Source organism: Stegodyphus dumicola, chromosome 10, assembly GCF_044657685.1.
Source record: "Stegodyphus dumicola isolate Sdum_Otavi_A_Nest chromosome 10, ASM4465768v1".
NCBI classification, from domain to species: domain Eukaryota; kingdom Metazoa; phylum Arthropoda; class Arachnida; order Araneae; family Eresidae; genus Stegodyphus; species Stegodyphus dumicola.
This window is the reverse complement of record NC_140777.1, coordinates 68438682-68456490: the sequence shown is the minus strand read 5'-3', so window position 1 is coordinate 68456490 and position 17809 is coordinate 68438682. Positions and strand designations below refer to the sequence as shown.

Below are 17809 nucleotides of genomic sequence, written 5' to 3'. Positions count from 1 at the left end.
TCCTGCCTGACAGATCCAGTTCATAATTAGAAAGAAGCGTAACGGTAGCTTTTCAGTAGGAACTTCCGTATCCTATTAATGGGCCGAGAAATGACATTTACATTTTTTCTTCTTCAAGGCGTATAAGGCGATCAAGTCCTCTTAATTTTCTACCGGAGGTGAAAGGCTGTGATCTGGAACTCCCCCACCAACAATACTATTTTGTTCGTTTATGAAATCGTATGTCTAAGAGGGAAGTAATAACCTAACCTTGGGGAGCTATTTTAGGAAACTGATTAAAAGAAATGATGAAGAGGCCCATCCCACCCACAACGTAAAAGTTTATGAGCTGCTATATATAATTTTTTTTAAGAAAGCAATATAAGTTAACCTCCAATTCCTAAGTGCATGTATGTGTGTGTGTGTGATGGGGGAAAGTACGAGGGACACCCCCCCTTTTTTTCATTTTAATTGAAATAAAAATAGAATAGATTATCTTCATTCATATATAGAGGGGGAAAAAAACCCTTATTGTTATTCATTAGAAGCACTATAGTCACTTATAAGCTAGGACTATAGACAAAAAAGCGAACAAAACAAAAAAAAAATATATATATATATATATATATATATATATATATACTTTACAGTACTTATATAAATTATAACCCTGAAACTCTATTAGCTTTAGTTAATCAAAAAATAGGTTACATTATGCTCAAATGAGACATTTTAAATAAACTTTTCCAGTTAACTCAGACAAATGGAATAGTTACATACAAAGCCTGCATTAACACCGTTTTTAAACGATTGCTAACGGTCTACACTTAAAATGCCGTGCTTTAACAGTAAAAAGGCATTCTTCTTCCAGCTCTTTAAAAAATTTAGATTTTCAAGGACAGATGCAATATTTAACTTCTTATCCAATTTGCTGTGATTTCAACGCAGCATTTTGGAGGGGAGGGGAATAACCTCTTCCTTTTTTTTTTTTTCATAAAGAATTTTTTGATTTTTTGATTAAATAACTGGAGGAAAATAATAATAATAAAAAAAAACTTACAGTGTAAAAGAAAATAATGAAGTCGTTCAAGTTACACTTATTCAGAAAATGCGAAAAATTTAGTTAATGTGGTTTGAGGACTAATACAGATAATCGAGACAGATGACAGCCTAATATGTCATAATCACAGAAATATTTCATTACAGTCAGCTCGAAAGTTAAGACTAACGTTAAAAGTTTGCTCGTTTCTATGTACTTTATGGCCTAAGGAAATAAATATTCAGCAGATATTTAAAATCTTGAGATTATAGCCTCGTAACAGTTCAGCAAGTTCAGTTTCAAAAATAACAGAAACAATCTTTCAAAAGTCCAGTTATGAAAGGTCTCTATTTTTCGCGTCACATTAAGTTACGCTTCCAGATTGCTTGTTCATTCATTTAATGAAGCCATAAGCTTGAAAAATACTTTTTCCAAGATACTGCTTTCTACGTGGCATGCATAAGGTTTAAATTTGCCTTCTCACTTAAGTTTTTCATTTCGGTCAGAATATTCATAATTTTTTTAGCATGGTCCAGGATTACAGAGAATTAAACTGAGTTAACTCGAATTGCGAAATCAAGATTCTAAAATAAAAATGTAAAAATATCTGAAATAATTCTCATGTATCATTCTTCAAAATATACTCCGTAATTTAAAGAACATTCAATATACTTCGTAACTGGGAAATGTGTTAGTAAAAAACAAAATAAAGTTCTTATCCTGCACAGTAAAAAACAAAAATAAAGTTCTTATCCTGCACAGGATATGAAGAAAAGAGGTGCAGGAGCGGGGAAATGCGAGCAGTTGATGACGAACCGACTCCCTGAACGCATCAGAAATCCGACTCGACTCATCATGAGCGGACGATCCGGATGATGCAGACGATAGAGGTTGCCGACTTCCGACTGGCCACGCGAAGACATTTCTTCTAGTCACGCCTCCTTCCCTCTTACGCACAGCTGTAGCACATGGGAATCAGCTGTGTTGCAGTCACCTTCCTTTTGCGCCAACGCAACGTCACTGTAGTACAGTAGACACTGTTACACGAAAAATATCCGATATCTTGTTCCTTTAATTGTATATGGAGCATTAGTAAAAAATATTTCTCAAAATTTAAATTTAAAGAACGTAAAGGATGTTTTTCAACTACGGAAAAGCACGGGATAACAGCAGTTACATCACCTCTGAAAGTGAGAAAAGACAAAAGTCAACTTCTTCGTAAACTGTCATTCAATTCATTCTAACAAATTTTCTTCTTAAAAAAAAAAAAAAAAAAAAAAAAAAAAAAAGAAAGATTTTAGATTTTAAATTACGTCTAAAGCGGCTTTTTTTTTAGCATGTTCTTTGCACTTAAGTTATAAAATTTAAGTTCAACAGCAATGTCGCAAAATAATTTTTAAATGAGCCTATCTTTAGAATTTCCGATACACAGTTCCGCGCGCTAGAGATAAAAAGGTTCCCCCACCGTAGAGTGTTGCCATTGCTCGCTTTGAAATCATTGAGTTTGTTAACCAAAAATTCGTTAAAGTTTTACAAAATGTAAAATCGATAATAAAACAAATTCCAAATTTCGGCTTTCAGTATGCCCCTATTCGAAAGAGGATTACGTCATTCAAAACTGGATGGCTCTAGGTAACGTTGTTTAATCACAATGCGAGAAACACACATACATTTATGCAGATTCTTCATTATTTAATATCTTCAAATATAATACACGGCGATAGTATTTGGTGGCAACGATTTGAAAAGTGATACAGCCTTTTAAAGTTTTCAACGCAAAACGAAAACGAAACGAAAACGAAAACGAAAACAAAATAAAGTTCTTATCCTGCACAGTAAAAAACAAAAATAAAGTTCTTATCCTGCACAGGATATGAAGAAAAGAGGTGCAGGAGCGGGGGAATGCGAGCAGTTGATGACGAACCGACTCCCTGAACGCATCAGAAATCCGACTCGACTCATCATGAGCGGACGATCCGGATGATGCAGACGATAGAGGTTGCCGACTTCCGACTGGCCACGCGAACACAATCCCTTGGGACATATATATATATATAAATGCGATAAGCTCTAAAACAAAGTTTAAAAAAATTACAGAAACTAGTATCTCCACAGCAAAGTCTTTGATGCATCAAAGTAAAAAATGATTGCTTTATAAACCAGAGTGGATCATGAGTTACCTGTTTAACATTGACTAGGAGATCATGACCTCTTTAGCACGTTCCAAGTCTGTTACTTCCTAGATTTTACGGCTAGAGGCTGAATTTTTGATCGGCAACAATTTTTTTTCATTTATGTGAACTGCAAATTTCAAAATCCTACAACTGTAATTCTCAATGTGTGAACAGCGAAAAGTTTTAAAGTATTCTTCTTCTTATATTGCACAAATAAATATAAGTGTCTGTAATTACGAATTAATTTATAATTTTCAATTAAGTATTAACAGTTATGTATATTTATTTAATATTACATCATTATCACATTATTTTACTTTTAGGATCTTTTTTTTCCAGCTTTTCTCTCGCCTCTAATACGTCCCCTATGCATATGGGTCAGGAAACTTAAAATGTTTCGAAATACTATCCTTGGCTTTGCCTGTTTCAACATTTGGGGGGGGGGGCAGGACATCTAACTGACGTTCGGATGTAATACTGCGTGAAAGATATAATCCAATTTAATACTTTTTCATGAAGAACACTGAAATAGACATTCAGACGAAAGATAAAGCTACAGGCGCAATCTAATTCGACCTACAATGATACTGCAATGCAGATTCATGGTTTTGGCGACGGGCCGAAGTCTACATCAGGAATTATGCTTACGTTATTAAACTGAGGTTAAAATGAATGGGTCTAATGACAATACGAGAAGCGAGACACACATTTTTCAAATGAAAAATTAAAAAGCGTCCTTATTTTAATTATTAACAAAGCTTAGTTAAATGATCAAGACAAAAGCACAGAAAGGTTACATGCATTCACGGAGGACTTTCAAGGAAAAATAACCTGTAATTACGTTAAGCATGAGGATGCATTAATAAGAAATACGAAAGAATGAGAGGAGTAACAGCAGACGTATCAAATTTAAATTAACAGGATATATTACGTAAAAGTTTCAAAATGTGAAAGGGTTACAAAGGCAACACTAGTTTCCTTTTGCAGAAGCTTGACTACGAACAAGAAAGTAGGGCTTGTAGAATATTAGGTTACTTTGAAGCAGAAAGTATGAAAAATTAGCAATGCCCTGGCCGGAACTCGAACCTGGACCTCTCGAATACGCGCCGAGAGTGCTAACCGTTACAACACGAAGGCATGCCGGAAGGAGGTAGAAAATACTCTCGAGGCCTGAAGAAACTCTGGTGGAGGTCCATAGTGGCTATGAGAAGGCGGCTGAAATACAGAGGTATAAACTTAAAGATGTTTAAGTGAAATACTTATTTATTTATTTTTTTAAGCTCAGTTAAAACCAACCTCATTTTGTCCTTCAATATGAATTAGTTATTTCTCGGAAAGAACTCCTCCTTAGGATAACCTTGAATGAAAAATACTTCAAGCATTTATGTATATTGTGTCTGCACCTTGAATTAAAACAAATCTGACAACTTGAAGATTCAGTGACGTGAAAAACTCTATTCAGAGATTCATATTTCAGCATAATATTTCAAACTAACCTCTCCCCTTACATTTACCTACCAACTACGAAACAACTGTAAATGTTTTTAGAATAAAAAAACAGAATCAACCAAGAATTAAAACTCGTATTAAATATAAATCTTTTTAAAAAGTTCTAATGAGGTGAGAAAATTATAAGGAAACTTTGTCAGTAGAAGTTAAAAATACTAAAAACTCTACACAAATTTATTACTATGTAAATTTAAGCCTTTATATTCTTTAAGAAAGCAGCATTAAGAAGTTTCTTTTCTTAAAGAAAGAGGTTAGAACAATTCTAATATGACACGTTAAAAACATTGAAAAACTAATGTTTTAGAATCATTCTATCAAATTAATGTTTTAGGATCCTACCATCGAGACATCTGAATAAAAAATTCAAAAACTGCCGCCGAAGTGAAAGTGAGTATTTGTCGATTTCAAGCATAAAAACAGCGGACGCATTTCTAATCGTTTAAAGAGTTGCCTGCATGTAAAAACGCATCCGATTCACCGGAACCCGCGAAAAGGATAACGTGAACAGTCGTTCGCGCGAATTCATTCAAGGTTTCAAAGGGGGGAAGAAAGACCACGCAGACGTCTGTCCGTCGGATAAAGGAGGAAATCTAGTGTTTCGAGAGGGGCCCCTTTTCCTTCCGGGGGGGCATGTCGAGGCACGCGACATCTGTACGTGCCCCAACAGGAAATGAAATGCATCTCTGTAGTATTCTGCACAATCCATTACACTGGTGGCATATGCTGCCTCTCCCTCCCCTTATAGACCCAGCTATGGTAACGGGGGGGGGGGCAGAAGAAATAAACTTCTTTGGTCGTCCACAGGAAAAAGTAAGATCCATGTAACTATTGCGTAGAAAGAAATAAGAATACCAGCTGCAATACATTCAATACTTAAGTTACATCAATATTAAGAATCCCAGAACGCCTGCAAGCTGAAAAAAATTTAGGATACATGCGAATGTAGAAACATGGAATTTCAACTCCGCTTAGAAGTAGGTACAGCTGTTACCAGTTTTTTTTTTTTAAGTGTTAAACAATGGAAATTCTAGAGATTATGCATTTATATAAATCAGATGAGGCATTTTATACTTAATAAAGGCAAAAGCATTTACGCAAACTAATCAATTATACAAAGGGTAAATTGGTTGAAAAATCTTCCCATTAGTTCAATGATAGTTGTCTAATGCAAATACGGTCGCAATCTCCCTCTCCCGCCAAAAATGTTTTTAGAAGATAGATGCAAAAACTCCCATACTGATACAGAAAAACAAAAAATGTATACTTGAATCAAAGGCATTAAAAACTGAAATATAATTGAAACCAAGCATTCCATAATTATATTACTTGTACAATATCAGAAATTTTCTTGAATAACCAAAAATAAATGAAAACTTTCAGAGCTTACTGCAGAGTTTCATTGCAAGAAATGCTACATTAGCTTCCTTTGATAAAATCTTCCCACCCCCCAGGTAATTAAAAAAAATAAATAGCATACATTACAATTTCTTTAATATTTATAAACTAAAAGCTAAATAAGAAGCAAAATTGCTTCTAAAAAAAAACTTCATGTAATTGTCAGTCTGACTGTGTTGAACGTTCAAGATTCGATAAACTTTTACTTCCACCACTTATTCACCATTTTTACTCGCGTTATTTTTCGCCATGTTAGCAGAAAATTCTAAGTTTGTTTTAAGTATTCACATGATTTTCTCCTTCCTCAAGGCATTCAGAAGGCGAAGTTTCCTAAATTTTAAAATGAATGTACCTGTTACCGTGAAAGACCGAAATTGGAGAATGTCGACTTTCACCGGAGAATATCAACATTCACCTAATACGTCGGTGAAAGACCGAATATTTCACTACATTCTTGTATATTCGGACCCTCACCGGTGTATATCGACAATCACAGATATGCTCTGGTGAAAGTCGAAAACAGAGGTCATAAAGTGCCATAATAGTTTAAGTTGTTGCAATAAATAAGATTTGAATCACATAATTTAGTAAGTTTTTTATGACTGTTATTTTATTTTGTCATTTAGAACGTACTGTATAATTAAGTAAGTTTTTAACTTCTATTATTTTCCTTTCTCATTTTGAATGTATTGTGTGTTTTAGGTTCTCATGTTCTTATTTCAAGTCTCAAGTGCGTTTATTCGCGACTGAATTACGGAGAAGAAAATATAATACTGTTATATGTTCAACATTCACCATTAGTACATAGTGAATGTCGACATTGACCGGTGTAAGTCAGAAATAAGAGTATTTGGAAAATATTTCGGACATACACCAAGAGACTATGTGAATGTTGACATTCACCGGTGAAAGTCGACATTCTCCAGATTTCGGTGTTTCACCGTAGCATACTCACGTAGAGATTAATCTCGTCGAACTGATTGATTTGAAAGTCCTCCACGAAAGCATTCCTCCCCTTAGGCAGAAAGTCGTCACATATTTTGCCATAATCAAATAAACGTATTAATTGATTTATTCGTGAATTTTCGGGTGCACCGACAATAATAGCGAAAAGCTTAAAAAGAAGAAGGAAAAAAGCGGATATCTAATGCTCATAATGGTAGTGAAGATCACTGCACATATGGAAAGATAGACTGAACGGTGACGAAGACGGTGACAACAATGACGACTTCCGATCTGCAGCTGATGACATGGTACACAGCAATTCCAGGAGTATCAAATGATTTGAGGCCTCGGGAGTAGTAGTGGGCAACAATAAGAGGGAACAAGTTTCAAGATAAAGGAAGCAGATACGAAGATATATAGTACCTGCCGTTTATTAAAATAACTTGCATTCGAAACATAACTGAGTTATTAAATCGTTGATTTTAATAGATGGCGATTTGTATATTGTAAATTGTGATATCTGTCTAGTAAAATAATAATAAACTACTAATCCAACAATTAATCCTGAAAATAACTAAAAATGAAAGCTAAAATTAAACTATTTACGCAGTTTTGAAAAATATTTTTATAATTACGTACTTGATGAAATTTATAACTCTTGCAAAGAAATGTTCTATTCCCGTCCCCCCATACTGCTTAATCAATAATTTTTCAATTGTATTATCAATTTCATAAAATTGCTCGATGCTTTTTTTATCAGTATCTTTATGTTCAAGAGTACTTAGAAATTGCAGATCTTCTCTGTAGTCATTGGCATGTCATTAGTTTCTTCTGTATCACTTTCATTGCAGGTCCCTGCAGTTCTTTTAATACTTTCTAGAACAGCACAGTTGACTTTTACACATATCTGTCTCAATATTGTCGTTAACTGACAAATATTCTAAAAATGAATCTTCATTACTCCATCACAGATCTCAGAAACATTAGATATAGTTCGCAATTCCTCTGAAGCTTCTTCTACACAAATACCACATTTTCGAGACTAATTTTTAACTGTATTTTAAAACACTGAACCCCTGCATTGACTATAATACGCATGACCTGTAGCAAATATATCGACTTAGTTCTCTCCTTCGAAAAGCTTGCATTCTTGTTTATCAAAACACTTGAAAGCTTTTATAATACCTGGTCTGAAAAGTGAATGTCAGACGTTTTATTTATAGGAAGAAGCTCGAAAGTTTCTCAGAAAGAAATCCGAGGTGTGTGTGCTGCCTAAGTTTCTACTTGCCATTTTTACTTGCTGCCATTTTCCAGTTTGCTGTCGCATTTCAAAGGAAAACCAGAAAAATAGTACTTGTCATTCATGAGTTCTTGTTGCTATGGTAAGTTAGACGTAAATTTTTGGCTTCTTTCAAAGATCAGGGTTTATCTGCTTTTACCAAAAACCAGTGCTGTCTTAAACTGTTGGGTTCATATTTTCCATGTTAATAACACAATAACTCGTACTCTCATTTTCTTAAACCAACTGATTTTTCACTTATAAACATTAGCAAATTGTTCTGTAATATAGTCCAGTTATGGCTGTATTATAAATTTCTCGCGGCTTGCATTAATTTGACAGTCCAGTTGAAACATCTTTTATCCAGTAGTCAGTGGCATGATGATCTGCTCGCAATGCAATTTCCGATGAATAATATTACCTCTCTCTTTCCAACTTGTGACCCATCCGTCAGTTCACACAAATTGTGATCTCCTGGCATTACAGCGAATTCCACAACTTTTATAATGAAAAGAGTTTTTGAAATAGGAATTTTGATTTTTAGTTTGTTACCTTGAAACCATTCTAGAAGAGCAGTTTCAAAGTCGTCGATTTTCCGTCTTTTTTGAGCTCCTTGTGACACTTCCATTTATTAGTTCTTCATCAATCATAACTTTTTTGCTTCAATAAACCGTACACCTTTGTTTGGGAAATTCCCAGTTTAAATGAAGTTTTTCTCTGGCTACGTTTACTAAGAACTCAAGATCTTTTAACAATTTAGGCTCTAAATGCTTCTTTCAGGGATTTACTCAGTTTCAAAACTCACGTTTTCAGTCAGCAGAAAGACAGCACTTTGTCTGTTAAGTCGATCTGGAACTTCACGATTACAGGGCATGACGAATAATTTCTTCGCATTTTCTTTAGCCTACAATTACTACTCCCTTTCCATTTGAAAACTGTTATGCACGATAATGCTAGAAAATATTTTATGAGCTCTATAAGCATAATGTTGTGCATCTCAAAAAAGGAAGATTTTCTACGTGGAAACCTTAAAAATGATGGAATGCAGAAGTGGCATTGGCACATTCTATCAGGTGATATTCGAGAAAAAACACTCAGCCATTTACAGTGCCTCATGGATTGTTTTTGTTATCCTAAAGATAAGGGCAGTCTGCCTTTTTGAACTCCAATGTGGACAATGAACTCTAAAAACTATCTGATAAGTACAGATCGGATAAGCAAAGAAAAATTTCACTCAAACCCGTTTTATTAAAGCACTATATAACGGGATGATAAATAAGACACAGTACACAATAAGTTATATATTTTTTATGGTTCCTGGAAATCTGAACATAATAAGCAGCTGATTTTATTAACTAGTGAGTTTAATAAGCGGCGGGTATCGTATCTTATCAGATACTGCGTAGTCTTACTATAATATTACCACCTAATCATATTAGTCTGTAGGTTTCTTTTTAACACTGCAATACTTACCGATAGTTTATTTATCAATATTTTTCATTAGTTATGTTCTTACCCTAACCGCGTCCTTCGGAAATTAAATTATTCGCTCTTGATTGAAGGGGAGAATACGCGTGTAAATAGGGTATTCTGTACAATATTCATATATCTTTAATCAATAGTTTTAGTTTTAAGATTTTAATGTTTTCTAGCAAAAACAAAAATATCTAGGCCGCCCATGAAAAAAAATCGAATTTTTTAGAATTCAGATAAAGAGAAAATAATTATTAATACAGTTTGATATACCTTAAAAATTTGAATTTTCAGAATTTCCAAAACTGAAGTCACAATTAATTTATAATTTAATTTTCAACATTCTCACTTATGACAAACGTAATTTTTATCTTAAGTGTACAAAAATGCATACAGTATCTTCAGTGTTCCAAAGATGCAAAATATCGTTAACTTCACGTTGTATGTTTAATCATACTGGAACTACACTGAAGTTCATAAAAAGAGGCATATATAATTCTACAGAGAATATACAATAATACTACGTATTCCCCTATGGCGCGTGCACAGCCGGCTTTAAGAAAAAAGCAAATGCTATTTTCACACTCAGAATGACAAATTTTTATGATCTCAGCAATTTTTAATGTGGTTTAATAGCTGCAGCTCGTGAGATGAATCATAACATTCTGCAGATAAAGGCGCGAAAGTTTAGATTTTACATATAGTCACTTGAAGATATAACGCAATTGATAGGCACGACTAGAAGAATTCCAGTAACACTTACGCCAACAAAATGGCCGTAAAAAAAAGGACTGAATGAATTTGACCAGCACCGGCTGAGCATCATTTTCGTCACAAAGGTACAGCACTACTTCGATTGAGTCCGAATTCAGTGCTGAAGCCATTAAAGATCATCCTAAGGAGTGTGGAACTTTTCTTTCATGAAATGATGTGGGCTTTAGGAACGAAGACCAACCCAACCCAATTCGAACGGTGGAATAATGACTGGAAAAAATCATTTGTCTAATCAGTTGCATTTCCAACTGTTTTGAGTAGATGAACGGATACGTATGTGGAGAAAACTAGAGGCGCGAACAGAATTGGTAAGGAAAGTATGTTAAGAAAAACCATATTTAAAGAGCGAACAGATGTGTTTTATAATCTCAAGGGACAAATATTGGCAATCGTGCTTCTGTATTTCTTAGTTAAGAGGATAACAATCAGGAAAATTTGGATGTCGCATAGATATTAATAAGGTACAAAAATATGCTTCAGCCATTTTAGAGTTTCCCTGGTCGTGTGTATTATATTCAGTCTTGTTGGAACATGTACAATCTTCCAGCGGCAACTTCTTCAATCCAGGGCTTGAATATAGTCGCCAGAATATTTTCTTATACATTTTGGTTCCCTTCCAGAGCTTCTTCGAAGATATACGGAGGCATAATATGCCTGTCCCTGCTGACGGCATCAAAGAGGACGTTTTTATGAAAGTCTGAATGTATCAACTGCTTCCAGATTCTTTGAATTTAAAATCTTATTATTATAGATAATTTCTGTTTAAACTCGCGCCAATTTTAGTCGCGTATCCCTGAAAATGAAACCATGGATCTCATACTTCAACAGAATATACAGACTGCGGTGACTTCGTAGTAGTATGAGGCTTATTTAGTAATTTACTGTGAATTCTGGGAAATCTGCAAATGTTTCTGGCAAGTAATCGTTATAACCGCGTTCTTTCTGATGAGTTACTAAGTTTCGAGGAACACTCAAACGAGTTTGGAATTTTGTCATGGCCACATAAAACACCAGATCTCGAAATGACGGAACACATTTGGGATGCCATGAAACGCTATGCACTAATTCGACACCCCGGATACACACTATTACGGATCACTCTGCAAGAAATATGAATTGTCTACCGAATATTCACGCATAGTTATTTAGTTCTAAGCGCCCACGAAAGACCAACCGACTATACCGTTGGCTGGTGACCGATGAATAATATCAGGAAACATTAAAAAAATTTCTTCACTTTAATTTTAGTATTATTAATAGAATTGAATTATTAATAGAATACCATACATTTTTGTATGAATGAAATGAAAAGATATAATTAGTAGCTGATTACGTACACACACGTGAAATAAGTAATCGATATGAATTCATGGTGGAAAACTGAACATATGAAAACTTTAATATAAATTACAGACTGTGTATTAAAAATATTTCGCAGTAAATCTTGCTAGAACCAGTGAAGTGCTGTTAACTGCAATATGTACGGGATATACGATACCTGCTAGCAAACTTAAAGTAATCGGACTTGAAATGCAACAGAGTATTTCGCTACATACATACCATTTCTCATTACTTCCCAGTTTCAGGTTAATTTTCATTTAGAAGAATGATTATACAAAAAACTGGTTCGACTTCGACGCGACGCAGAATTAAAGAATTATCTTTCAGTTGCAAAACTACTGCGCACCTGAAACCTTAAAATCGAATTATTTGCAATATGCTGCGTATGTATCTACTTACTGTAAAGATTTCTTATTGACAAGCAACCTTAGGCAATACCTCCCGGTTTAACGACGAATAGTTTTAATTTTAAATTGCATAAGCTGATACGGATCTGTTTTCCACGGTGATTTATTTATATATGTAATTAAATTCTCGCTTTCGGACAGAAGTTTGTCCCGGCCCATGAACACATCAAGGTGTCTGTGTTGCCAAAGCATTCATACTGGCACTTTCCAGTGTGCAGATGATTTGTATAATGACTAAAACTTTCGTAGAAGTTCATTCTTCTCTCTAATTTACAGGCTGGGTATGTTTTACTATGTAGCATTCGCTGTAATTGCAGCATGTACTATATATATTTTCACAGATTTCACACATACAGATAAGGGTTGGTACCTCACATCTCGCTTAAGAGTCACAAATGTAATAGTAGTAGCTTCTTTTTTATATATATAAAAAAAAAGAAATAAAAAATTGCGTCGCGTGACTCAGAGGGTTGTAAAAAAGTTGAGCAGAGCCGTGTTAAGTAGAAAGTAACACGTCTTCCCCTCCTTCTCATAGCGGGAAAAAAAATTACCATTTCTGGAAAGAGGAGGGGAGAGCAAGAAAGAGAGATGAGATGGGGGTGACAGAGGAAAAGGAAAAAGGAAGGGGATAAGATCCAATTTCAAACACTTATTCCCTTTTTTCATCATCTTCATTCTCACTCCCCCCCCCGCGCATAAAAGCATTGAAGAGAGAGGGTTGACCTAAAAAATAAGCCATCTCCAAGATGCAGTGTTTTAACAATACATGCTAGAAGGTTCTAAGGCTGGCACAATCATTTATACGTCAGAGCTAATGTAGGCTCTTATACACAACGGGGAGAGCTAGGCACAGAGAGCATGCGCCAGTCTATTGGAATTGAAGATATCTATATAGATGAAATCAAAATGCCAGTCTATTGGAATTGAAGATATCTATATAGATGAAATCAAAATGTACAGTTATTTATCCGTACGTATAAATGATCTGCTAAGTGGCAAAAAATCAGCAAGACATGGATTGCCATCCTCATGAGTTTTACCACACGCATTTTGTATAATTATGTTATGTATCCCAACGATTTTAATCCAACTTATACGTTCAAAAATAGCATATTCGAGATCTTAAGTTGCAGAATTTAGGCTGATAAATTTACTATCAGTACAATAAATGCTTAGGAATATTTCCTTTACGACGAGTTTACGTATATAAATTTGCTGGATTGTAAACGGCTGTTTTTACATATAGGCACTATTCGAAAGAAACTAACACCTAGTTTCTAGAGCAGGCATGTCAAACTCACTACTTTAAGTGGGCCAAATTATTATCATTTTAGAATACTGTGAGCGCCGCAAGGGAAGGGGAGGAAAAGATATTTTCCCACTTAAATGATGTATTTCAAAAGTGAGTAAATGCATAACATGATACCTATAGTTCTTTAAAAAATAGAATGACCACAAGGAAATCATGGTAGTAAATGGTTTTTTTTGACATCTGGTATCTTTTTTTCTTGCAATTAACTTACAGATGTCTGGAGACATATTGCTCATTACAGCGATTTTCAGAAGTTAAATGAATGCCTGTTAACTTGGATTTAGTTGGAGATTTGTTCCCTTTCTTAAGTAAGAAAAGCTGTTCATACTGATACGTACTACCGAACACGGAAATCATGTAAAAATATAGCGGCTTTCTGGAAACCACACAAGCAGATATTTGCAGAATTCGGGATACACAATTCACTGAATTTCTGCTTTACAACTGAGAAGCACTGAACTTCTGTTAAGATACCCTCTGCAAATAAATTGGCACTTTCTCAAAGACGGTTTTGCGAAGAGATCAGCTGAAGAATCTTTTTGGCCCCCGAACTTGTTTACATGCCTTGATATGGAATGAAATTTTAATTTTTATTAATATATTATGCACGTTTTGTGATTTTTCTGGAGGTGAACCTAGGGCCGCATGAGCCCCGTGTGTTTGATATGCCTGCCCTAGACAAACATTTGTTGGTAGAAAATAACAACGACAGTGCAGTAACAGAGATGATATATGTTTAATATTAGTTAACAAATTCAGAATTTTGATTTTATGTAGTGTTACAGATTAATTCAAAAACTAATGAACCCCTTTAATATCATACGAACTTCCAGTCAAGTCACTTGATGAACCAAAATTTTAACTATTTAGGACTCGTACCATTGAAGTAATATACTAATTTTCCACCATTAAACTAGCCCCTTAAAAAATGCTTTTGGAAACATCGGATATACTATGAACTCGCAAACGAAAATTTCGGCTCATTTGAATAGCGGCCAAGTCCAGAAATTTCAGCAAACACTAAATGTTTCCCAGGATCTTGTTTCGTAACGCGAAAAGTTATACTAATACCTATAAAGTAAATTAATAACAATCTACTACATATTCTTCGAAATGTAATCAAACTCTTCTATAAATTTACAAGCTACTTTATTGAGCAATGAAGCAATTTTCATTGCTATTCATTAAAAAAAAATTACATTACTATGGATTAGATAACTCGACTTGCATAAAATAAAATGCTACGTCAAAACACAGATTAAGATTTATAAAAGAAATATGTATTAATATTTACAATTTAAATTAATCAAACCTTTTCCAAGAGAAGAACAAAAAGAAGAAGGAAAAAGTTAAATGCGACGTTATATATCAAAAACGATATTATTAAAAAATATGACTTTAATCTTTTAAGCTGATAACAACATTTGTTCGATAACAAATATGGTAATAGAAAAACACAATAAAAGAAATGGCGAATAAATCTCCTAGAAAAGAAAAAAACTTCATAATTTTCTTAAGCAAAATAATAAGAAGATACATGAACTAATCAAAGTGCTACTAATCATCAACTAAGGGCCAAAATTATTATTTCTAATCATTATTTTAACCTACTTCATTTCTAATAAATCGTTTTCGTTGATGAAATGTACTCATTTTCAACTTCCCTTTGATGATCACAGCATAACAGTCTTCGCTTATAACAGACATCAAATGCCCGGACTTACGAGAATTTATTCATTTAAAGCCTAAAATTTAAAATTTGGTTACCTGCTTTGCAAGTTAATGAAAAGAAATAGAAGCACGGAATAATGAAACTTTTGAGGTTCTGTCAGCTTAGTGATTAATTATAAGCTTTAAAAATATCAGACTAAAGACTAAAAAAGTATTATTAATTAATATTAAGAAAAGCGAAATGATAGACTAGAAATACTCTAATTCAACAAATAAAAATTAATTACCATATAGAAGGGTATAATCACTGGGCTTAAATACTCAGGTAAACTCTAAAGACGAGTAAGCAGTTGATAAATGTGAAAGCATTTGAAAATAGTGCGCTTAAACATTTTTGACTTTTTAATACAGCATTTAAAAGATAAAAACATCTAATACACATGGACAATTTTTTTTTTTCCACTCGTTGAAAAAAAGGAATCTGCGCCTGATCATTCTCAAAATTAATAGTTTTATTCAAAATATATGCCAAAATAAAGTTGCTTTTTCACCTAATTTAAAAATTTACCTGAGAATGTTTCTCACAATATTCAAATATTTATCTAAAATTGAATGGCATAAAAATAGTAATATTTTGAATATTGAATGTAAATTAGTGCAGAGATAATAACAAAATACAAAAGACAGAAACTGGCTGAAATCAGTGTATTTTAGCTACATTGCCCAAAAATATTAATTGATGGGAAAATAATGTTCATAAATCTTGGGGCAACGATTATTTTCAAATTTCTATCAAGTCAATACAGCTACCGGAATACTGAACTGTCTGTTAATTAACGTATTTGGAATGGGAAAGAATTTCTTTCTGTTCTTTTGATAGAAGGACAGGTGAAAATTGGCGTGCGCTAGTATTAATTATCCTCATGCCATAAAAATCAAACTGGCGGCCAAATGGTCTCAGGACTGGTTATAAAATTGGACCTATTTTCCGAGCAACCCGACAACAGAACAGGAGGAAAACGGGTAAGACCTCCGAAGTCCATATGGCCATCATCATCATCATCAGCCTACCTGACTGACTTTCTCGCGACAGCTGGCAAGCCCAACATTAGGGAATGAAGTACAGGGGTGAAAGAGGGAGGGCAAAGACGAAGTAAAAGAATATAGGCAAGAGGGAGAAAAAAATCGAGCGAGGAGGGAAAAAAAAAAAAAAGGCTTCGCGTGGTACACGCGTGCCGGCGCGCTTTATAACATTTTCATTCCCCTTTTTCAATCCCCTTCAGATATGAATCTTCTAGTAGTCTGTTTCTTTTATATGTTCAGTCTCAGACGTGAGGGATTTTCCTTCGCCCCCCTATCTCCAACCGATGGTAGGTAATTAATGTGTAGGCCTGAGACGAGCGACAACATTCGACAGAGATTTTCTTCACCTTCCCTTCCTCCTCTTCTTTTTTATTGGCATGTTAACGGAAAGAAACTGCACATATGATTATGGCCCCTTCCTTACTGCCTCACATATACTTAAAAAATCCCCACTTTAACCTCAATAAATTTACGGTTAAAGGGCAAAAAAGGACAAAAAATTTATCTCAGTCTTGATTACGAACTAAAAATGTCTGAAAATGAAAGTATTCGGTCGCATTTTTTTCTGAAAATGAAGGTATTCGGTCGCATTTTTTTTTTTTATTGCATTAGGGTATTTTTCAAGTCAAAAATACCCTAATGCAATAGCAAATTATGAAAACACATAACAAGCAACGAAATTGCTATGAGCAAAATATGGACATTTCCCACTTCAATGAAAGAAAAAATCTGGTGAATAAATACTATTTACTCGAATAATTCACGTGATTAAATTTTTAACCACTAAATTTAAACACGCAAACTCTGAAATACTTCATGTATTTAACATTTAAATAATTTATTGCATGGATTGATAGGTACACTTACGTTGACATTTGATTATTTCATATGAAGCTTATATTTATCCATGCTACATTTTAATAATATGAGAAGCCTCTGCAGTCATTTGAATAACAATAAAAAGAATAAATCTTTTATACTAAATTTATGAAACATGTCATAATCATCTCACCCAGAGTCATTCTTTTAGACTGCGAAATTATGATAAAACAGAGTGAATTACGAGAGTAAATGCGGTAAACGAATAAAAACTGAAATATTTGAATTACCAGAAATAAAATTTGATTCGTATTTTGGCGACATCCAAATTATTCAAAGCCCAGCTCACAAAATCACTTTGATCAACTTACCTGGATATTTACAACACATCAGTTGCTTATAAAATACATCGGTTTTGATTAAGTGGAATATCTGGCGAAGCATATAAATTTCACTCAATGATATCAGAAGAAATTCGACTTACCTGCTATCCTGAAGATAGCAGAAGCGTATAGCACCAGTAGTAACGTAGGATGATGCATTATTAGTAACATGCGGAATGCTGATTCTTCCAGCCATCGCTGACCTAAAATGCAACCAAAGAGTTAA

General features: G+C 34.1%; 1 protein-coding gene across 5 annotated transcripts in view; it reads right to left on the bottom strand.

Moving 5' to 3' along the window:
- LOC118183996 (uncharacterized) overlaps positions 1–17809 on the bottom strand; it is a 255046-nt gene that overhangs the window by 25034 nt on the left and 212203 nt on the right. For all 5 annotated transcript variants that reach the window (XM_085825051.1, XM_085825052.1, XM_085825053.1 and 2 more), the window contains one exon: positions 17685–17786. In XM_085825051.1, coding sequence (XP_085681177.1) covers positions 17685–17786 — 102 coding nt within the window. The remainder of the gene's footprint in view (positions 1–17684; positions 17787–17809) is intronic.